The following is a 22,384-nucleotide window of genomic DNA, read 5'->3' as shown; positions in this document are numbered from 1 at the left end:
CTCGGTCGCCTCCACGTAGGTAGGCACCCACCCAAACCAGACGCAGCGTTCCCCAGATCCCAGCGCACAATCGCGGTGTCCTTCGCACGGCTGCCGCCGGCCGCCGCCTCTCGCATTCTATTTCTTTTCTTCTTCTTTTTTTTTTGAAAGGTTATCGCCTTCTTCTTCCTTCTCAAAAAGAGAGAAAAAAACGCTGCATTCCCCAAAGGGCACGGGAAGACCTGAACGATTGGAGTTTGACCACAGTTTCTGGTGGGCTTGCCTTTTAGAGGCGAATCGAGGCGAAAATGTACGCCGCATCCAGCCATCCAGGCTTCTGTCTTTGCCCCCCAAAACGACGGAACTGCCAGGATTACTCTAACATCGAATCCGAACTTTCAGCTGGAAAGCTCGTGTCACGCGTACGTACGTGCACTCCAGCAGTTGCGCCGACGCGTACGTGGAAACGCCCGGCGCGCGTCCAACCGAAAGCCCCGCCGTCTCGCCTCGTCCGTGCACGGCACGGCGCTCGCTGATACCATACCATGCCCGTCGTGGTCGCGCGCGCTCCGAGCTGACGGCGACCGCGGGCGCCGCCGCCTCTTCCGCCGGCCCGCAACTCCCTCTCCTGCGTTCCCCTGGAGGCCCGGACTTCGCATCTTCTCGCCCTCGCCGTCGGCGGCTCCCCGCGCGGCAGATGTCGGAGAGCGACCGCGACCGGCGACGGCACGAGCTGGCGGAAAACGCGGGTTCGCTGCCTGATCCGCGGGTGATTCCGGCCGGCGGGATCTCGTCCGATTGGTTCGGCGCGTAGCGTCGCGCGCCGTCAGCGTCACGGCCGGGTTCAGCGCCGGCCCGGGAACTCGCGCACGCCCAAGATCGCCTTTTGCAGTTTCGCGCGTCCGTTTCGGACATGGACCGTCCGAGAACTAACGAGTGGTTGCCGATTTTTGGCTTGCGGCGGATAACTCAAGGCTCAGGATACCTTAATCGCCTTCGCCTCTTTGTGCTAATTATAGGCGCTCCTGCCAGTTGCCCCTACGCAGCACGAGGGTGGGCTTACTTGATCATGTCTAGGAGAGCCTATGGCAACCCAATCTCGGCAGAGGGCTAACAGCGATGCTGCCTTTTCGCCCGACAGAGACCGCGGCGTGAGAAATTTTCCTCCTCTTGTGGAACAACATTTCGGTGCAAATTCCAGTGAGCTCTAAATGTATTCTCAAGTTCGTCCTCTGTGGAAACAACATTTCCAGCACGCGGTCCCGTCGCGCTCCAAGCCGCAGAGACCAACGCGGACGTCTTGCAGGCCGAGCCAAAGCCGAGCGCCGTCGGCAAGCTCGCCCTGCCCCATCGAGCCAAGCCGATCGCTCCGCCGGTGCCCGCCGCAGAAATCTCCTTTCGTTTTCGCGAGGCCGGCGCCACGGACACGGCCACGCGGCACGGGCCACGGCGCCCGGCAGCACTCCCGAAGCCAACCGTCACCATCACACGCCTCCTCCACGTACCCGCTCGAACCGCGCGCGTCCGCCTCCGAATCCACACCACCACACGGCAACTGCCGGCAGGCCCGCCGCCGCTTCTCCTCCTTCCCCTTCCCATTCACGGCGTCGCCACCGACCGCCCCAATCCCCCGTCCCCAGGAGGCCACCAGAATCCCCTTCCCCCCGCCCGTCCTCCACGCGGACGCGCCACCACACCGTCGCCTCGCACGGACTCCTCTCCTCCTCTTCGTCTCCACTGTTCCCGGCCATTACTTAACGCGGAGGGATTGGGAAGCGCCCGCCCCCCAGCCCAGCCAGTGGTTGCCTCTCCTCCAGTCGTGCGGCCTCTGAGCTCCGAACCGAGCAGAGCCGCCCACGAGTCCCCCGCCCCCGCGCATCTCGTCACGAGCCCCACGACCGCCTCCGCCCCCGCACCGGACCGAGATCCCCAGCCGCCGCGCGCGGGCGCGCGCCCTGCAAGGCATGCCGGCCGAGCCCCGCTCCGGTTAAACCCCCCGCAAAGCTCCCCATTTTATGGCGCTCTCCCACGGGCGCGCGCGCACTGCCCCCGCCGCCGTCCCCAGCGCCTGCTTCCTCCTGCTCCTCGTGCTCCTCCTCACCTCCTCCTCCCTTCCCGCTGCTCCCGGCCGCGACGGCGACTCCTTCACCTCCACCTCCACCGCCCCGGCCAGCGGCGCGGTTCTCGGTGTTACCCCGTCGTCGTCCTCCGGGAAGGGGCAGGGGGACGACTGCGCGGAGCTGCAGTCCATCGACGGCGGGGCGGCCCGGTGCGCGTACCTCCGCGCGCACTCCCCCTGCTCCCCGGCGGGGTACGTGGACTACCTCCGCCTCTTCTACTGCGGCTTCGCCGGCGCGCCGGCTACGGCGTGCGCCGCGCTCGCGCTGTGGCTGGCGGTGCTCTTCTACCTGCTGGGCGACACCGCGTCCGAGTACTTCTGCGCGTCGCTCGAGGGCCTCTCCGCGGCGCTGCGCCTGCCCCCCGCCGTCGCGGGCGTCACGCTGCTCTCGCTCGGCAACGGCGCGCCCGACCTGTTCGCCAGCGTCGTCTCGTTCGCCGAGGGCGACGGCGGAGGGGTCGGGCTCAGCAGCGCGCTCGGCGGGGCGCTGTTCGTGTCCACCGTCGTCGCGGGCGCCGTCGGGCTCGCCGTGGGCGCGCGCGGCGGGGTCGTCGTTGAGTGGCGCGGGTTCGTGCGCGACCTCTGCTTCCTCCTCCTCGCGCTCTGCTACCTGCTCGCCGTGCTGGTGAACGGCGCGGTCACCGTCTGGGTCGCCGTGTCGTTCGTCTCGCTCTACGTCGGCTACGTCATCATCGTCTGGACCTCGCACTGCTGCGCCGAGCAGGGCAAGCCGCCGGCCGCCGGGCTCGCCGCGCCGCTCCTCCTCGATGAGGACTACGGCGACGACGTCCCGTCCCTGCCGTCCTACTCCAAGACAGAGTCGGGGGCATCTGGTGCCGCATCAAGGGGAACAGCCTGGCTGCATTGCATCGCGCGCGCGCTCTGCATGCCGCTGTACCTCCCGCGCCGCCTCACCATCCCGGACATCGCTGCGCACCGCTGGTCCCGCCCCTACGCCGTCGCCTCCGCCGCGCTGGCGCCGGTCCTCCTCGCCTTCACCTGGACCTCGCAGCGCCACCACCTGGTGTCCTCCTCCCACCGGCACAGCCTCGCGGAGCTCCTTGGCGGCGCCATCCTCGGCCTCCTGCTCGCGGCGCTCGCCGCGGCCACCACGGACGCCAACTCCCCTCCCCGCGGCCGTAAACACCGAGTGCCGTGGCTCGCCGCGGGGTTCCTGATGAGCGTGCTGTGGGCCTACACCCTGGCCCGCGAGCTCGTGGCGCTCCTGGTGGCCATGGGGTACGTGGCCGGGATCAAGCCGAGCGTCCTGGGCGTGACGGTGCTGGCGTGGGGCGACTCCCTGGGCGACCTGGTGTCGAACGTGGCGATGGCGGTGCACGGCGGCCCCGGCGGCGCGCAGACGGCGGTGTCCGGGTGCTACGCGGGCCCGCTGTTCAACACGGTGGTGGGGCTGGGCCTGTCGCTGGCGCTGGCGGCGGGCGCGCAGCACCCGGCGCCGTTCGTGGTGCCCGCGGACGCGGCGGCGTACGAGGCGGTGGGGTTCCTGGGCGCGGCGCTGGCGTGGGCGCTGTTCGTGGTGCCCGTCCGCGGGATGCGCATCGACCGCGTCTACGGCGTCGGGCTCGTCGCCATCTACCTCTGCTTCTTCGCCGTGCGCGTCTTCGAGACGCTGGGGCTCTGGACCTAGAGGCGAGCCGAGCTGCCGAGGGCACCTCGCTTGCGCTCCCAGTGACTGACACCCCTCACCCTGCCCGCGTTCGTTTGTTTCTTGCTGCTGATCGTCGTTGTAAAGAAGCATCAGACTGGGTAATGGTAGTTCTAGATTGGTAGTAAATTATAGTAAAAAAAGGGTGAAAGATAGGTAATCTTGTATATTACTGTAGCAGAAAGGTGCTAGCACTACTCCACACGTAGGTGTTGATTAGTGTTGTGTCCGAGAATTTGTTTCTTTTCCCCTCTCCTTCCGTCTTGGTAGGGGTTCTGACTGAAGGATGGCAGACAATTGTCTGCTACTGTTCAAAATCCCTGGTAAATAACAGGGTTAGTTGAAAAACACAGGGGGTCAAAATTCAATCGAAGCCGTGGTTGGTTCGCTCAGTTTTTGGTTGATGATGAAATCGCTGGGCTCAACTCGGCCCAGGGCTCCAGGCCCCGCCACCGCCCCACCACGGTCTCCCTCTACCCTGCAAGCAAGCAAGGTTCCCAACTCCCCATGTTCTCGTACGAATCCCAGTCGGGTTGGCGCACGCTTCCTCCGGAACGACGCCTCCCGCCGCGCCCTCTTTCGTCGGGGCGCTCGTTCAGCGTCGTTGTTGACTGTCCCGTGAAGGACAAGGGAATCCGGGATCCCTTCCCCGAGCGAGCTTTCTGACAGCCTGAGACGCGGGAACGGGATCTGCCGCCCTTCCCGCGATAAAACTGACGCGAACCGAAACCTTCAGGCAGTTGGCAATGCGCCCACCTCCCTTCCCGTTCGCTGTACTTCCCGTCGTTAGAACCTGCCGTGTTACGGGGCGTGCTCGTAGCTTGGCTCGTCGCGGCGTCGTCGTCGTCGTGGTCTACAACTTGTTCTCGCCGATCGCGACGCGGACCGGGTTGCCGCAACGACGGTTGATGGAGCGAGCGAGGGTTGTTTGTTTACCTCTGAATTGCGTTGCGGTAGTGGACTCCTTGACTACTAATCACTTCTTTTTGCAAGTTTACAAGCATGTAACGCGCTTACTGACGAGCGACGGCAGGTAACTCCGGTTCGATCCGCGCAGGTCTTCACGCGCAAACGCCGGGGAGACCTCGGCCTCGCCGTCGTCAACAAATGGAGTGGCATCCTGTCAAATAAGTACAACAGGACAACCCGGGACCATCCATTTTCCGATTCTTTTCTAGTCTCTACTTTTCTAGTCATATTCTTTATCAGCAAAGTGACCGACCTCTGATGTTCTTTCCCTCCGCGTTTGTGGGTTAGCTGGGCGGATCGATTGAGCTTGGTGTCACCAGGTGCGTTGCTTGGAGTTGGAGCAGCAGCAGCAGCTGGTGCTGCTGCTAAAGTTGCTTCCGGCACCGGGCCTTTTCTGCTAGATAAGAGTGCTACGAGGACTGCCTAGACGCGTAGCGCACTGCTGCCGCGTCCCTCTCCTACGCCGCCCGCTCGCTGATGTCTCGACTCTCAACCAACAGTTGCCCCCGCCCTGTCACAGCGACCTTGATCGCTCGCGACCGCTGCGATAGCCGACAGGAACATTAGAGCCCCGCCCGGCCTTGGATCGCTTTCGTTTAGCCGGGTCTGCGTCGCCGCGCGTTTGGGCGCGCCCGCGCTAGCCGCTAGGTAAACTCCGGGACAAGACAATGTCTGCTCCGTCCGTTCTGCATCGTGCTCCACGGCGCGTCATTCTCTGTCGCCTTCTCCTGTAGGCCTGTGCTGCATCAGCACCAGCGTATGTAGACAGGGAAGGACAGGGAGTGAGATGAGGAAACAGGACAGGCCCCGTAGCCTTAGCTTTTGTCATGTTAGTATATTGTTAGGCTATCTTCAACCGTCGTTCTTTATATCCTTCTCTATATCCTTAATTTACAGAATTCTCTACAAGATTCTCTCCTCTATATCTCATTTCTCTCCAACAACGTTCTCTAAATCTCGTTCTCTATACATTAAACCCTATATTAGAAACGTATTTTGTTCTAAATTTTTGTACGTACGTATTTATCATACCTCAAATGCTATGGATATATTTTATTTTTATTTAATTCAATGTTTAAAACGTAAAGAAAAAATAGAGAAGAGGAGAGAGAATCTCTCTATATAGAGGAAACCTGTAGCGTTCTCTATTTTAGAGGACCATTTAGAGAACGCTGCTGGAGCAATAGAGAATGAAATCTTCTCTATATATATAGGGTACAGAACGGTCTGGAGGATACCGTTGGGGACAGCCTTAGTACAACACAGCGTACACAGAACAGATATATATGAACGATTACTCGCAGCACCAAAGCACCAGTGGTCTAGTGGTAGAATAGTACCCTGCCACGGTACAGACCCGGGTTCGATTCCCGGCTGGTGCATTTTTTTTCCTTCTTTATATCTTTTTTCAGCTGACATTCATGAAAGTATTTCTCAAAAGTCGATTTTGCCGTGCCTTCGATCCTGACGACGACGATCTGATTTGACAACGAGAAACGATCGCGTTCGAGGGCCCGACCAAAATGTTCTCCCGCGCGGCTGCTCCTGCTCTACCCCGCTGCCGTCGGAGGGACAGGCGGCACACTGCGCGGGATGCCTGGACCAGCCACACCCACACTGGGGCGGTGGTACCCCATCGGCCATCGCCAGGACGCCAGGTGTACTTTGCTCTGCCGCTGCTGCACGCCTGAGCTCAGACGCTCAATTCTGTTGGAGGGCCGCCGCGCCGGCATTCCCGGATCCCGGCATGTGGTCGACGCCGAGCGACCACCAGCTGATTGCAGGCGCCGCCGCTCCCTTTCCAAAGCCAGCCCCTGCCACTCGACGCGTGCGTCGACAGGTCGCCTGCGCCGCTCCCCATCCCCACGACCACGACTGTCCTGTGTCTGTCCACACCGGGCACCACACACACACGCCCACTCCAACGATTCATCATCGTTCGGCATTAGGGCGTTACCACCGCCCGCGCCCGGACCATGGAGGATGGACTCATGGACTGATGGACCGCTGGGTTGGTGCGACACGGCAGCTTGCTGGTAGCCTACTAGCCTGGTACAAAGCTTCTATCCGTGGATGGGCAGCAGCGGCAGGTGGAGAGATGGATAGATATCTTGATGGGTCGCGCGCGGACGGATAAATGCGCCGGCGGGGCGGCGGGCGAGCAAGCAGCGACGGGCACCTGCGGGAGCTGCGGCCACGAACACGCTACGCTGGCGGACGTGCCGACGGCCGGGTTGACCGCGTCCGGGTGAGTCACTCCTGTGACACCCGGGGGGGGGGGGGGGTATGCTGGTCTTTCCTAATGATAAATTATGTGCCACTAGAATCTGGATCATATCGAGCTAGCTCATGCCAGTGGCGAAGCTAGATGCAAGATCACCGTGGTGTACAACTGCGCCATGTCTCTAGCAACTCTACAATTCTCAGGTAATTGCTTCATTAAATAGCTTTAGATTTTCTTTTAACCCCTGGTGCACGTGCACAAAGGAAAGATTTTCTTCGTCTAATGGGGAAAAAAAAGAGGGCGAAGTCTTTAAAAGAACAGGGGGAAAGGCATATCTTCCGGTACCTGCCGCATCTTGCACCTTACCTGATCGGGTATGCTAGCGTGTAACAGAGTGTCAGCCGTTGACCAGACGGCAGTCACTAAGGTCGGTCCAGCTTTCAAGTTTCAAGGTTCTCGGCGACAGGTGCACCTCATCTTCTGACTCATGTCGTGTGTGCTTGTTGACACCCTTTCTTCCTTCTCAGGAGCAGACCGAATGAATGGACACTGGTGAACATGGACCGAAAGGCCCAGGGTTCATGGCCCAGGATTTACACCGGATGGGCTGAAAGTATGGGCTTACCCTACTCGGATGGGTATACTAGGTGAGTTTTTTTCAAAAAAAGGGTTAAAAAAATTAAAATTCGAAAAGGGGTGCCGGCTTCGAATATTAAGAAAAATGGGTGACTCCCGCCTGTTGATCGGGTGGGAGGGAACATCCCGCCCAACCAGAGGGCGGGATATTCAAAAAGTTTTTTGCAGGCCCCTCCCGAGGGCCCCTTCGCGAATAAGAAAGTTTCTTATTCGCGAAGAGATCCCTGAGGCAGGGATCCCGCCCGATCAGCAGGCAGGAAGCATCGCGCCCGGCCACAGGGCGGGAGGCATCCCGCCCGGCCAGTGGGCGGGATGTTGAATGTCTATTTTTTTATTATTTTCTGTTGGAATTTATGATTTACAGTCTATTTGAAATTCAGACTATTTTCAAATACAATATTGATTCGCCATACTCTTTTGTATACATTTAAAATTTTAATTCAATTTTATGAGGAAGATTGCTCTATCTAAAACTCGTATGAATATGGTTAAACGATAACGTTTTGCAACGTAGAATCCAAATATTACGATACTACGATATATCAACCAATTAAAAAAATAATATCATACAAAAACAGTTTAAATATAAAAAGTCGACCGAATCAGGAGTATCTACCCCGCATGTCCCGGACCTCGCGCTCTCTTGGTCCTCCCCCACTAGTCCTAACCCGTCGGCGTATGTGATCCTCCGAGTATGTAAATGCATCTGGAGCACGGTGAGGACGAGGCGGAGGAGGTGCAGGCGTGAAGGGGTCATCCTGGGACTGCGGACCTGGAGCGTCATACGTCTGGGATGGACCAATGATGTCAGACTCGGCGCCGCCGCCCACCAGCTCTGACCATGTGGCAGAGCCGCCCTCCCAGTCGTCCCAGTCCGGCACACCGAATGGAGCACCGTACGCAGGAGCTCCCGCCGACCATGCATGCTGAGCGTAGCCCTGAGAGTACGGTGCAGCTGGTGCAGCTGGCATCGAATCTGACGGGAGAGACGTTCCTGGAGCATACGCGCCAAACGTCTGAGGCTCCATTCTTGCAGGAGGAGGTCCCATTGCCGTCGAGTGCATGACTATAAAAATAAATGAAATTAGTCGTGTAAATTAAAGGTGATTGAAATGGCAATTATAAAAGACTTACAGCTTGAAGTAGCGGCAGTACCGCTGGACGCTGCATGCGGTGCTGCAGAGGTCGACGGGCCAGCTGTGTACACATGGGCTGACGCATGAGATGAACTAGAGGCCCCCACGTCGCCTCTGCCGCGACACGTCAATGCACGTAACGCTCGCGTCAAGTTGTCTTGAATCTTACGCAAGGTGTCCTTGTACTGTGGTACACGTACTCCACGTTCAAGCAACGTGATCTGAGATGTAGCTTCGACCTCCGCGTAGTTGATCAGATCAATCTGCATACGTAATGTGATGCAGAGTAATATTGTTATCGATCTTTTATAAAAAAGATTAAATAATTCAAGTTGCGAAAGACGTACCGCGCCACGGTGCTCCTGATCACGGTACGAGGGATACGTGTCCGAGATGGTCGGCTGGTGCTGATACTCCGCGTCATCAATGCGTGAAAGAGTGACGTACGGACGCGTGCGAAGGAGGTACCAGCGGAGGTCCAAAGCGAAACCATCGTGGGGCTATCCTCGTCCCACATCCCATACATCTCGGGCGGATAAGGCTCCTCGCTGATTAGGGGACGTGCTATGGCGAATCGCTCGTACGACCATAGCTGCAGCAGAAGTGGGCAGCCTATGATGACGGCGGTCCTCTCCGTCTTCAAACAGGCCTGGCAAAGGCCTCGGTACGTGGCAGCAAGCACTGCCGATCCCCAGCTCCACCCAGGTACCTGGCCCGGCTCCGCATCCGCAATCGCACACGTATTGCATGAGCACCTTATCCACATAATTGCCGGTAGAGTTGCAGAAAAGAGTCCATCCGAACAACCACAACAGATATGCCTCCAGGTATCGTGACACCTCGTACTGCCCAGCCAGAGGGTGCAGATCCTGAGCATGTAATATATTTATTCAAAACTTAGAGGTACTCACATATGATTCAATTAAATTAAATAAAAAATAACTGGACGTACCCTAAATTGTATTACCCAACTCTTGGCGGGGCCGGGCAAATCAGGTACGTTCACAACAAGTGGCGGGTTCGCTGGAGCAAACCGCTCCTGCAGCTCCGCCCTCCAGAAAGGTGGCACGGCAACCGGGTCAACAGCTTCACCCGCAATGGGAAGACCGAGCAGGTACGACACGTCCTGCAACGTGGGGGCCATCTCCCCGCACGGCAAGTGGAACGTGTGCGTCTCCGGACGCCACCTGTCCGCCAACGCTGCAAGTAGAGAGCGGTCTAGCTACATCCGCTTCTTGGCGCCACCGTCTTGGCCGTCGCCGGCCTGAAGCATACATGCGAGTGGCAGCAAACCAGCCTCACGTAACCTGTATATTTTGCATTGTGGTTACAATTATCGTACAAGCTATACATTAGTTTCGTAAAAAAATATAAAGTATCACCTATCAAGCCAGCGGTCGTCCAGGTGCAACAACTCCTTTGCTACACGAGGGCGCAACTCGTGAAGCTCCTGCCCCTCCACCGCTGCCAGGTACGACCTGTGCCGTTCGTCGATGTGCGCGTCAAGGAGCTCTGGTGTCTGCGCCATATCTATATGAAAAATATAAGTACCGTAAGACATATTCCTACAAATAATTGAAAATATTAAAAACTATTTATAATAGAACTAACCTAACAAATATTTCTAAAAGCTATTCAAAATATAACTACCCTGAAAATATATGTAAAAACAATTAAAAATACTAAAAACTATTTATAACAGAACTACCCTAAGAAATATTTCTAAAAGCTATTCAAAATGCTGAAACCTATTCGATATATAACTACCCTAAAAAATATATCCAAAAACTACTGCAATTATAAAAACTATTCGAAATATAACTACCCTAAGAAATATATCTAAAAACTATTAAAAATACTTAAAACTATTTAAAATAGAACTATCCTAACAAATATTTGTAAAAGCTATTGAAAATACTGAATTCTACGTGTAATTACCCTAGCGGCCCACGGGAGGCCTGAGAATGCTGGATGAAAGAGATGGAATAGAAGAGAGGTGCGACGGTATCATACCTCGTCAGACAAAGGAAATGAGCCCATACCGTCTGCTGTTTGCGTCTGAATTTCCTTCCCTGACTGCAGCTGCAGCAGCCAGCAAGCAAATTCTCCAAGCCGAAAACGGCGCCCCAGAAGCGTCGAGAGCTGTTGCGTTGCGCGCACTGGCCACCGAAAGGCTTCCCCTCCTCTGACGAAGCAGCGAGACGTTGCCGTCTTCCAGAACCCCGCGGGCCGCAGCCACGCCACGCAGGGGTCACCGCCGACAGCGACGCCCCGCGACCTGCCCCGCCCGGCCGCCTGGGCGGACGGGTCGATCGCAAGCAACCGCCCATAGGAAGGAGGCGAGCAGCTCGTTAGGGCGCGGTGGCCGTGGAAAACGCTCGATGGAGGCGCGAGCCGCCGTGCGTGCTCCCTCTCTCGTCGTCGTCTCGCGCCGCGCCGCGAAGAGAAAAAAAACGGCAGATGCCGTCCGTCTTTTCATGTGATTCCCGTGCGTCGTTCTCGACCCTGCTTTGGCGCTTTGTTCGCTTCTTCCATTTCGCATCGCATTTGCATCTCGTCTGGCGAACCGGTGGGGAAAAGAAAAGGTTGCTCGGTTCTTCTTCTCCGGCGAGCACACTGGGCAGGTTTGGTTACAGCGACATGCCCGAAAGAAGCTTTTAGTACTGCTTCTGCTAACCTACTATGTGCGCCATTGAGAAAGAAGCTTTATTTCATGATGTTTTCTGTCTTGTCTGATGAAATCATGAAAACACCCAAAAGGGAAGAGGAAACTCGCTCTCTCCTCCCGTCAGCTGTTCTAGAACTGCTCCGTGGATGGTCAGGAATTCAGGATCGAGCCGTCCAAGCTGAAGTGAAAGGCTGACCCGTTAATTTGCGTATAAAAAAATGAAAATAAAACGACAAAAAAAGGATCACTTGAGGGCCTAATTTAATTAACGCCGAATGATTGGCCATTACTAACCTGCTAGGTCTTCACGATGAACGTTTGGTCGTCCTGTCCGTGGCCGATTGATCTCTCAAGAGCAACGTGCTTACGTGCGTGCATCACAAACCCTCCCCTGTCAAATGTCATCCACATGCTAAGCACGACAGCTTGGTGCCAATTTTAACCTCCTCCATTACTCCCTAAACAATGGCAACATGCTTCGACACTTCAATCCACTCTCCAGCCAGCTATATTCCTGAAGAATTTCAATGAAAAACCTAGATATTTCATGTGCTCTCCAAATCCAATTCTGGTCGAAAGGAGCTGCTCACAAACGGGCGTCGAGCAGGAATCGTGGACGTCCCTTTTGTACACACAACACTCCAAAGGGCCCTCGCTTTCAATTCCCATCACTCGCGTTACCGCATTAGCCACGAACCTGTCCCCGTGGCTTACCATCACCTCAAGAACAGAGAAATCCTTCCGCCTCACGCTCATTTCCTCCACCTTTACGCCGAGAAAAATCTGGATCCACCGGCTACTGAACCTGAACCGTTGCGTCACATTTTGACTTGAGGCTTCACCGTCTCCACCTTCCTTTCTCCTACTACCTGACGAAGGACTGTCATCAACAGCTGAAACCATCCTTCTGATCTGTCGCTTGATCTTTCTTTCAGTTCCTCCCTCTCCTCTGCTTGGCCTTGTGACAAATTGACAGCAGCCTCATGTACAGTCTTTCATTGCGGATGTCTACGAAAGCGAAGTGCGGTACAAGTTCTTGGATGGTAAAAGTTTGAAGCTTTTTTCCCTTGAGCTGTGCAGCTGCTCTGCCTTTCTTCTTCCGCCTATGTGGTTCTTGGTCATCACACGTTGTTCTATCCAAAATCCCCTGTCCTTGTTCCCCTCGAATAACAAAAGCGAGGCAGCCGGCCACTAGAAGAACAACACCCGTTGCCCACTCCCTCCAATCTCTCTCTCCATCACCCAATTTCGCGTCGGCTTCTTCCTCCGACGCCCCAAGAGAGAAAGCCGAGCGTCTCTTGAGCTCATACGTGCTCGCGCGCGCGTGCACGTGCACAGCTGACAGCGACAGGTACCGCCGTCTTCCATGGCGGCGTGCTACCGGCAGGCCCTCGCAGCCGCTCTGGTGGCGGCGGCGGCGGTCGCCGGGCTGCCGGCGGCGGGGGCGCTCGGGGTGAACTGGGGCACGATGGCGACGCACAGGCTGCCGTCGGACATCGTGGTGCGGATGCTGGAGGACAACGGCATCAGGAAGGTGAAGCTGTTCGACGCCGACCCCGGGCCGATGGACGCGCTCGCCGGCAGCGGCATCGAGGTGATGGTGGGCATCCCCAACAACATGCTGGACATGATGACGGACTACGGCACGGCCAGGGACTGGGTGCACCAGAACGTCAGCCGCTACAACTTCGACGGCGGCGTGAACATCAAGTGAGTCCTGGTGCTCGAGCCTCCATCTATCTGTATTAGCTTTGACATGATGATCCTGCTCTCTGGTTCTTCTTTACTTTGATGGCGAATTGGTCTTGGTGCAATCCTTTTCAACTGCGCAGTTGGTGCTTCAGTGTCGTGCCATGCTTGTAGGCTGCGTCTGCTGTGCTTTTCTAAATAATTTAATTGTTTTTTCAAAATTATATTTTCCCTCAAAGAAGAAAGTTCATATTTTTTATATTGGTCACAGCAAAATATTATCCGAAACCGTAAACATACACTTTAACAAACTGAATTCCATAAGCATAACAGTAAAAAAACTGGCCCGTAATCACTGGATTGGATGGGGATGCTGATCTTTTTTTAATGAACATAATGAGATTTTTTGAGTTTGATTATGACATGCTAGACATTCTTGGGTCCAGCAAACACTGCATGGAAGCATACTTTTTATGCTGGTTCAAGGATGTAAATGTCAGTACTGTCCATGATTCTTCAGCAGCATATTTGACCATTTTTACTCCAAATTTCAAGCATGTAATGCAAAAAAAATCCTTAGAAGCTCTTATTCTTGGTTTATAGTATGATCTACTATGAGGTTGTCGCTTAAAAGTACTAACCGTGGGGTGACGTGGTTATTCTGTCAGCTGATTCGGAGTAAGTCTTTATGATCAGTAAAGTGTCAAACTTGACATCAACAAGTCGCGACATAAAGCTATGGGTATCCATTGCATTTGTGCTATCCACTTGCTGTCTGAAGAATCTAACCTTGGGTGTTACTATCTGCTAGGCCTTGTGGGGGTGGGATGTCTGAAGATAAGTTACATGCACTCCTGAACGCACAAGAATAATCCCCCTAAGTTCTTGGGGATTAGTTCTCTTAAAGTAGGACAATTATCTAATTGCAGTGGCCACTGGGCGCCTACTGGACATGCACTAGTCTGTAGGACATGAGATCACTTTAAAGTTTTCTGATAAATGCTTTAGTTTTGCGCGTAAAGTTCATCGCTTGGAAGATCTTCAGAAAAGGAGCTTTTACAACACTTCATGGCACTGTAGCTTGTCTGAAAACAACCTGATGGCAGATAACGTAAATTAGTCAATGCAGATTATTTGATTCCAGTTCTACCACACAAGCATGAAGCATTCTCATTGTCAATTTTTGCGTGCAGATACGTAGCCGTTGGGAATGAACCCTTCCTGTCGTCTTTCAACGGCACGTTTCTGAACGTCACGCTGCCCGCCCTGCAGAACATCCAGCGCGCGCTCAACGACGCCGGCCTCGGCGAAACCATCAAGGCCACCGTGCCGCTGAACGCCGACGTGTACAACTCCCCGACGAGCAACCCCGTCCCGTCCGCCGGCCGGTTCCGCGCGGACATCGCCGACCTCATGACGGAGATCGTGCAGTTCCTCAACCAGAGCGGCGCGCCCTTCACCGTGAACATCTACCCGTTCCTGAGCCTCTACGGCAACGACGGCTTCCCGCTGGACTACGCCTTCTTCGACGGCACGAGCAGCCCCGTGGTGGACACCGGCAGCGGCATCCAGTACACGAACGTGTTCGACGCCAACTTCGACACGCTCGTGTCCGCGCTCGGCGCGGCGGGCGTCGGCGGCCTCCCCGTCGTGGTCGGCGAGGTCGGCTGGCCGACCGACGGCGACAAGCACGCCACCGCGGCGTACGCGCAGAAGTTCTACGCGGGGCTGCTGCGGAAGCTGGCGGCCAAGGCCGGCACGCCGCTGCGGCAGAGCCAGTACATCGAGGTGTACCTGTTCAGCCTGATCGACGAGGACGCCAAGAGCGTGGCGCCGGGCGACTTCGAGCGGCACTGGGGCATCATGCGGTACGACGGCCAGCCCAAGTACCCGATGGACCTGTCCGGGCAGGGCGGGAACACGGCGCTGGTGGCGGCGCGCGGGGTCCAGTACCTGCCCCGGCAGTGGTGCGTGGTGAACCCGAACGCGCCGGACCTGGGCAAGATCGGCGACAGCGTGACCTACGCGTGCACCTTCTCCGACTGCACCGCGCTCGGGTATGGCTCGTCGTGCAACGGCATGGACGCCGTCGGCAACGCGTCGTACGCGTTCAACATGTACTTCCAGACGCAGAACCAGGTGGAGGGCAGCTGCGACTTCCAGGGCCTCGCGGCGCCGACGGCGCAGAACCCGTCCACGGACACCTGCAACTTCACCATACAGATCGCGGTGTCGGCGGCCGCGGGGAGGCGGCGGCGCGCCCCGGCGGCGATGGCGCTGCTCCTCTTGGTTCTTCGTGGTGTCCTGCAGGTTGCTCTGTGACTGGCGTGTGGTGCTGACGGCTAGAGGAGGGGATCTCGCCTGTAAAGATTTTTGTTCGGTTTTTGTAGATAATCTCGTGTTATCAGATCATTCTGAGGTCCATAATGTAATCCCTTTCGATTTAAGGGACGTATATATATACGTAAGAAATATTGAGGTCCTAATTGATGCTTGTTCAAACTACAGTTTGGCGCTCGCGCGGCATGTATGATCGCGACGAGCTAGCAGCTAGCGCCCCCGATCCGGCCAAGACGCTGACGAGGACACGAACGGCGGCGAGTCGGCGACCGGCCGTGCACGGAGCACGGTGGACACGCAGAGAAGAGAGAACGAAGGACCTGGAGCCAGGGACTGGCCACCGGCCTTCTGCCTCTGCTCCGCCTTCTTCCCCGTCAACGTCATCTCGTCGCGCTCCAGGCTCCCACCTCCCAGCGCCAGCGGCGCTGCTGGCTATGCATGCGTGCCGCGTGCGTGCTTCACATGTAGAACTAACGATGAGGATGCCTTGCCATGGATAACGCCAGCCCCAGCCAATCATCCACGTCCCCACCTCAGATCGGGAGGAAATCAGCTTTGGAATGGAGCCCGAGAGTGACGTACAACGGCGTCACCTCCTGTCCTGAGCAACTGACTGAAGCTTCGCCAGTTATATGCCTGGCAAGAGGCCGTCCAGGCGCGATGCGGCCCATAATATATGCTGATAGGAACGACGGCCCGAAACGACGGGAGGCCCGTGCAGAAGCTTTGCTCCCGATTGACGGGCCCGGCCCAAAAGTTGTTCCTTCCGGCAAAGCAAGTAGCAACCCCCCCGGCCTTATCCCCTCGCTATCCCCTCCTCGCCCGCTCCATTCCGAGCTCGCTGGTCGCTGCTCCCCTCCGCTCCTTCCGCCGGCGGCCTCCCCCACGCACTGAACGAAATGGAAGCAGCACCGGCCGTACGCACATTCTCCCCCTCGTCGTCCTCCCCAGCGGGACCCAGGCCGTGCCGTGTTCTGGCGGGCCCGGCCCCGCGGCGCGCCCGGTCGCTCGCGGCACCGCATCCGCCCCGCGCCGTCGCCTCCTCCCGCGCGCCGCTGGTGGTCTCCAGCCCGCCGCCGCCGCCCGCGACATCGGGTACGCCCGCAACCACGCCCGCGCACGCCAAGGTCGACCGCTCCGGCCGCTTCTGCAGCCCCCGCGCCGCCCGGGAGCTCGCGCTGTGAGTTTCGTTCTCCCCCAGCTTCAGGCCTTCAGCCGCCGCTTCAGTCCTCTCCTTCCGCGTGGCCTTTTCTTTGGCCGCGCCTTTTCTGGGGGTGAACCGCTGCTTCCGCGTTGTCGCAGGATGATTTCCTACGCCGCGTGCCTGGAGGGCGCCGACGTCGTCCGGCTCTTCGACCGCAGGATCAGCGCGAGGCGAGGTCAGGATTCCTCCCGTGCTTCCTCGCGCATTTGTTTCGAGGACCAGCGTGTCGAGCTGCTCGGCTCGAATATGTGGCGTTCTCTAGTTGGATTCGGTTTGCTGTTCCTTCTCTTATTTCGGATCCACCACGTTTGGTCAGAGCCCGGGTATGTTTTCGACAAGGCGTGCCTGTTGAGCTACAACCATATGAGCTTCGGCGGAGGACCTCTCGAGGTTGGGACGGAGGAGGAGGCTGAAAAGCTGACCAGCCAGAACGAGATGGATTCGGCCAATGGTAACTTCTATATGACCATGCAACTTCCAGTTCATGTCTGAAGACAGTTCACTTCTAGATGTCAATGTGGTTTGATCAGGCTTCCTGATTAGTTAATGCAGTGTTCTGGGACATCTCAGGCTAGGAGCCGTAACATGTTTTAAAATTTGGGACATCTCAGGCTTCCAGTTTGATCATAGTTTTAAGATGGAATATCCCAATCCAGGGAGCTCCCAAAGAGGACTAGTTCAGTTGGTTGCCAATTCCATTATAGCAAAGTAACTTGTTCCAAAATTTGGGACATCTCAGGCTTCTAATATGGAGTTCTGTTGGCTGCCAATTCTATTGTAGCAAACTTCTACATGGTGCTGTGAACTTCAGACCATCAAACTAGCATAGTTAATGCAGTGTTCTGACTTTTGAACGCGCAAGGTGCTAGGTGAGCAGCTGGGTGGCGCATGACACCTGATTGGAATAGTAGGCAATTAGGCTCTAGGCTGGTGGGTGGCATGTAATGCCTAGATTAGGCTAGGTGTTCACCTTTAAGAACAGTGACATAATGAGTTTCGGAGTTGGAACTCAAATTCAAAATTCATATGGGTGTGTATCTCAAATTTTTTGTTTGCAGGCTGAGTTTTAAGTGGGGGTACAAATTGGTGACCCTTAGGTGCACCTCCAACCCTCTTTAGTTCAAATATTTGTGCCACTTTTCTAAAATAGGATCTCATTTTGGAGAAGCAGTACAAATATTTGAACTAAAGAGGATTGGAGGTGCACCTAAAGGTCACCAATTTACATCCCTAGTTTTAAGAGAGCCATGCATCCTTCACTCGAAGCTCTAGTTCGTTTTTGTCTGTTCTATTCTCAAACTAAGTAACGGAACACTTGAAATTGGCAAGTTGATAATTTTTCACCTTCACCAGTGTGCATGTTTTCCATCAGGTCAATGGCATCTATACTGTTCAACACATAAACATATCCTTATAATGTATTTACATGGCTTGAACTAACCGGATACATTTTTCTTCCTTTAGCCTCTTGCGAAATCAACTGAGTAACTATAGATTTCTTTTTCTGTAAATATGTTCCATTAGTGTTTGGTTATTGTTGTGCAAATAACTTGACATGTTACTGCCTCATAATCAGAAGCAGAAGTTCTTTCAGCTCCTCCAAAGCTGGTTTACAACAACTTTGTCTTAAGGTATACTTTCCTTCCTGTCCCATTCTATAAAGGCATATATTGGGTATTGACACACTGTGTTCTGATATATACGATAAAATTTAATGCGCATTTGGTATTTAGTACCACTGCTATTATACTTGCATTTCTGATTAGATGTTTCCTAATACAGGTTGTCCAGGGAACTTTTAGTGGCTGTTGCCAGTGGATGGGATAAACATGTTGATATCATCGACAAAATAATTCCCCAGACTTGGAAGGTCGGGTACCTTTTCCTAATCTTGTTTCTATCCATCAGATCTTTCCAACATTCATGAAGCTGTTCATATGTTTATAAGTTTGGTTCATATGTGTCCTTATTATGTATAATATGTGGCATCACCTTTTTTCACTACACTGAACAAGTGAATAATCACTCTGGTGCATGCCAAAAGCTGTATAGCCATCAAGGGTTATTTCCTGTTTTCCCTTTTGACATTGCTTGGTCACTTGTTCAGTATGATGCAGTGAATTTTGAGGTCTCCGATGTTTTCATTGTGGCATAATCCATGCTCTTTTTACACTTTATGCTTTTACCTCATCACTATACTTAATTTTCCTGCATAGTTAATTAGTTATTTGCTATATGCACCAATGTTTTCCTCGGTCTTAATTGTTCTATTTCAATGTTTGTTACTACAATATGGAGCTCAGAAGCCTCTTTCTTTTTGAATAAAAAAATAAGCAAACATAATCTATACTTTGTTGATTCCTTGTTCTTCAGTTTTTAATCTGCTTGCTATTGAAACTAGCGTCCATGTAGTGCCTGTTTGTATTTTTAGTATTTTGGTTGGAAAAAAACTTGCTGTTCACACATGGAAAATTTTGTGGTCAGGATGAGCCTGTGGCAAGGATACTTGAGCTCTGCATTCTCCATATTGCTATGGCAGAGATGACATCAAAAGGAACACCTCACAAAGTTGTCATTAATGAGGTCCCCCACCCCACCCCACCCCCAATCTGTGCAGTGTAAAAAAAAAAGAATGGTGTTATCTATATTTGGGTACTCATAGAATGAATGTCCCTTCATACACCTTATTTTTCAGGCAGTAGATCTGGCAAAACGATTTTGTGACGGTGGTGCTCCTCGGGTAATCAATGGATGCCTTCGAACATTTGTAAAAGATCACGTTGACAATACAGGTACTAGTCAGGCAGCTGAATCAAAAGCGTGAAGTTTTGCAAATACCATGTATCGTGCATCAGAATCGTGGCTGAAGTACAGAAGTATGGAGAAAACATAGCTTGTCTCCGAAATCAGGCAAAGTCTTATCGTCCTGAAGGAACCAAACATGCTAGGCTCGACAAGGAGCCGGAAATACTTCTGTCTTACTGAATATTAGATCATTAGGTGAAGTATACAGAGACAGAACACCTGGTGTTGCACGTTCACGATCCATCTGATACAACAGGAGGGTACTGGTTCTGTAGCCTATGGTCCTGCTGATTAATGTGGTCAGATGCTAAGATGAATTACAAGTTCTGTAAAAACTTGATGTATATGTAAAAGGTTGTGCATGGCACTGGCTCACGCTTGGAGAGACTGGGATGTTTCAATTTTCATTATGTGATGCAATGCACACACTCATTTTAGGATCATGAATTTCTCATATTGCATATGGTGTGTGTGTTTCTACTTGCATTCATTTTAATTTCTTTAAACCAAATTCTTTTAAGATTGACAAATTTGCAACATACCACCTACAAGTCTTTTTAAAAACCCAAATGCAGGTGGTTTTGTTTGTCGCACATCTGCAGGTTTTATTTGTTTTCATATTCCCCTGGCTGTATTGACCATCTAGATGACACTTTATACGAATCCTATGTTAGTTCATAAACTTCACTATGTCCTCCATTTGTCCATTGTGGCTAATGGTAATGTATAATGTATTGAGCTTGTAATACAGCATGTGATTCTTTATCTTCAACCAATATTACATATGGATAAGAAGTGTTCAGCGATGTTTTTCAGAGAAATCTGGAACCCTCATGTTTTCATGAAGGTGCTTGATGCCTTTAGTTGGATATTTAGGCTTGACATGTTGTAATTCAGATGGTTTTATTAGTTTGCATGTTTCTTACTTAGTTGACGTTGAAGCTTTTAAAAAAAATAGAAGTTGAAACTTCAGGCCCATTTCAAATTCACACGCTATTCATCGATAGATTAACTTTTGGATGAACTATAAAGTGGATGCAAAAAACTCATTATGTTTTACAGGTGGTAGCAAAGATCTTAGTAACTATATATTCATATGACACAAATGCATTTGAGGTTCAAATTAACTAAACGATCTAAGTTGTTAAAATAACTATCTCAACATCTTCATATAGCAATTTGAAGGACATTCTCGTACCAATAGAGAATGAGAATAATATAATGCAAGACAAATCTTAGTATAACCATTAACACTTCAATTCACGAAAAAAGTGTTTCTAAGGAAAAATCATGATGTTGAGAATAACATTGTGTCACATGGACAAACCCCATCTGCCAACCTCACATTATTTCGATTAGATTTTTTTAGATTATATTTTGATTATATTTTCCCTATGTCACTAAGCCCAATACTCTTTGAAAAATGCTAGTGATATCAAATCTTTTTTCCTTACACGGAATCCAAACGTTCCATAATCATTTTCGTTGGCGACAAAATTTAGTTGTGATGACGTTTGTATGCACGAGAGTAAACCAACGGTGCTCTCACGTGGTTTTAGTGACCACCAATCCACCATAGGACTTCGCTTCTATATATAGCCGCTGTAACGAAAGGAATGCTCTCATTCCCCGTTCATGAATCTCAATCCTTGTTTACAATTTCGGCGCTTCCTATTCCCCTCTTCTCTGTTCCGCTGCTTGCTACCATGTAGCGTCAAGCGTCCATCCCCATCCGCAACCATTGTCACCGGCTCCGAAGCGCCACCGCCGCCATCATCCCTTTCCCCTCGCCCTACCTATCTGTCGGTCCCCGACCTTAACGTCGCCGCTAATCTCGCCGCTAATCTCTTCAGCCATAGATGCTCCCTTTCTTCCTCATGGATCTCCATCCGCATCTCTCCTACTCCCTCTGCCGCAGATACGCCACCAAGATATTATCGACGGATTGGATACCTCCCTCAACCAAAACTCGCAAGGGCATGTTCATATCTTTGCCTGGAATCATGGTTTTTATCGGATAGAGTCGTCGTCCGTCGTACCAAATCTAAGGTAAATTTATTTTGTGAATCTTTTAGCAGTACATTTTCTCTCTTTTTTTACATGGGAGTTTAATATATTCCACGTTAGAATTCACATGTCCATTTTACCTTGCAACAGCACCGGTCTTTGATTTTTTATCTTAATGCTAGATCTTTCTGTGATTTTTCTCTTTTAATCCCCACTAGAGTAGTCCATCTTTCTTTCCTGAGATATCTTAACCAGCAATCAAGCATGCACGGCGCCCTCGCATACAAACCACTGAGCAACGTTCATCCATCCTGCAAGCAAAATCAACCGTACCAACAATCTCCAGCCACATCACCAGTCACAAGGGGCATGCAGCTTGCCTAACCATCCTCACAGTCACAGCCATGCCAGCAGCCCAGCACACAGAAACGGGCAGCCGGCCAGTGCAGACTGCAGCCCAGCCCAGCACAGCCTTTGCCGCCCCCGCACACCATCCTGCACCCTGAAACCTCCAAGGCCCACTGCAGCAGCGCGCTGCACGCATCCCCCCTCACGTTCTTCTTCCTCGCGGCTCTATCCTCTAGCTACCACTGCCAAGCCAGTGGATAGATGGGCATGGCGGCAAGGAACGCGAGGCCTTGGTATCTTTGCGCCTCGCACACCCATCCGCTACATCCATGGCCAGATGTACGCATAGCTACAAAAGATCCCGGAAGCCGAAAGATCGATCGCACCAGCCAAAGGATAGATAGCATGCAGCAGCTGGAAACGGCTGATGGTTTCTTGTCTTCCTCGCCGATCGACGCACCAGATCGGCCGAGCACGATGACAGAGGATCTCCGTGGCACGCAGCGCTCGCCGGCCCCGGTGGAGAACTGCGTGAGAGGCGTTTGGAAACGAGCGCGCGCGCGCTCCCGGTGGGCCTCAAACGGGATGCGCTAG

The 22,384-nt window shown here is 53.3% G+C and overlaps 3 protein-coding genes, 1 long non-coding RNA gene and 1 other non-coding gene across 5 annotated transcripts; 4 read left to right on the top strand and 1 right to left on the bottom strand.

Annotated features, from left to right (window-relative positions):
• Positions 1–1,534: 1,534 nt before the first annotated feature.
• LOC112873643 (cation/calcium exchanger 1-like) lies at positions 1,535–4,156 on the top strand. The gene has a single exon (XM_025936657.1). It carries the CDS (start codon positions 1,995–1,997, stop codon positions 3,744–3,746), a length of 1,752 nt encoding a protein of 583 aa, XP_025792442.1. The 5' UTR covers positions 1,535–1,994; the 3' UTR covers positions 3,747–4,156.
• A 1,888-nt stretch (positions 4,157–6,044) lies between these two features.
• On the top strand, positions 6,045–6,115 carry TRNAG-GCC. Its single transcript has one exon. It is a non-coding gene; the product is annotated as a tRNA-Gly (tRNA).
• A 4,082-nt stretch (positions 6,116–10,197) lies between these two features.
• Positions 10,198–12,009, bottom strand: LOC112877091. The gene is made up of 3 exons (XR_003225435.1): positions 11,692–12,009; positions 10,743–11,575; positions 10,198–10,259 (listed from the first exon to the last, which is right to left on the bottom strand). It is a non-coding gene; the product is annotated as an uncharacterized LOC112877091 (long non-coding RNA).
• A 471-nt stretch (positions 12,010–12,480) lies between these two features.
• LOC112877090 (glucan endo-1,3-beta-glucosidase 8-like) lies at positions 12,481–15,591 on the top strand. Its single transcript, XM_025941297.1, has 2 exons — positions 12,481–13,107; positions 14,280–15,591. The coding sequence occupies exons 1-2, from the start codon at positions 12,764–12,766 to the stop codon at positions 15,406–15,408; spliced, it is 1,473 nt and encodes a 490-aa protein (XP_025797082.1). The 5' UTR covers positions 12,481–12,763; the 3' UTR covers positions 15,409–15,591.
• A 639-nt stretch (positions 15,592–16,230) lies between these two features.
• On the top strand, positions 16,231–19,893 carry LOC112877763 (transcription antitermination protein NusB). Its single transcript, XM_025942124.1, has 7 exons — positions 16,231–16,606; positions 16,729–16,805; positions 16,947–17,081; positions 18,207–18,261; positions 18,413–18,500; positions 19,115–19,213; positions 19,326–19,893. Exons 1-7 carry the CDS (start codon positions 16,326–16,328, stop codon positions 19,452–19,454), a joined length of 864 nt encoding a protein of 287 aa, XP_025797909.1. The 5' UTR covers positions 16,231–16,325; the 3' UTR covers positions 19,455–19,893.
• Positions 19,894–22,384: the final 2,491 nt, after the last annotated feature.

This window comes from Panicum hallii, chromosome 9 (assembly GCF_002211085.1).
Source record: "Panicum hallii strain FIL2 chromosome 9, PHallii_v3.1, whole genome shotgun sequence".
Classification (NCBI taxonomy): domain Eukaryota; kingdom Viridiplantae; phylum Streptophyta; class Magnoliopsida; order Poales; family Poaceae; genus Panicum; species Panicum hallii.
Note: the sequence above shows the minus strand (reverse complement) of the source record. Positions and strands in the feature narration are given on the sequence as shown.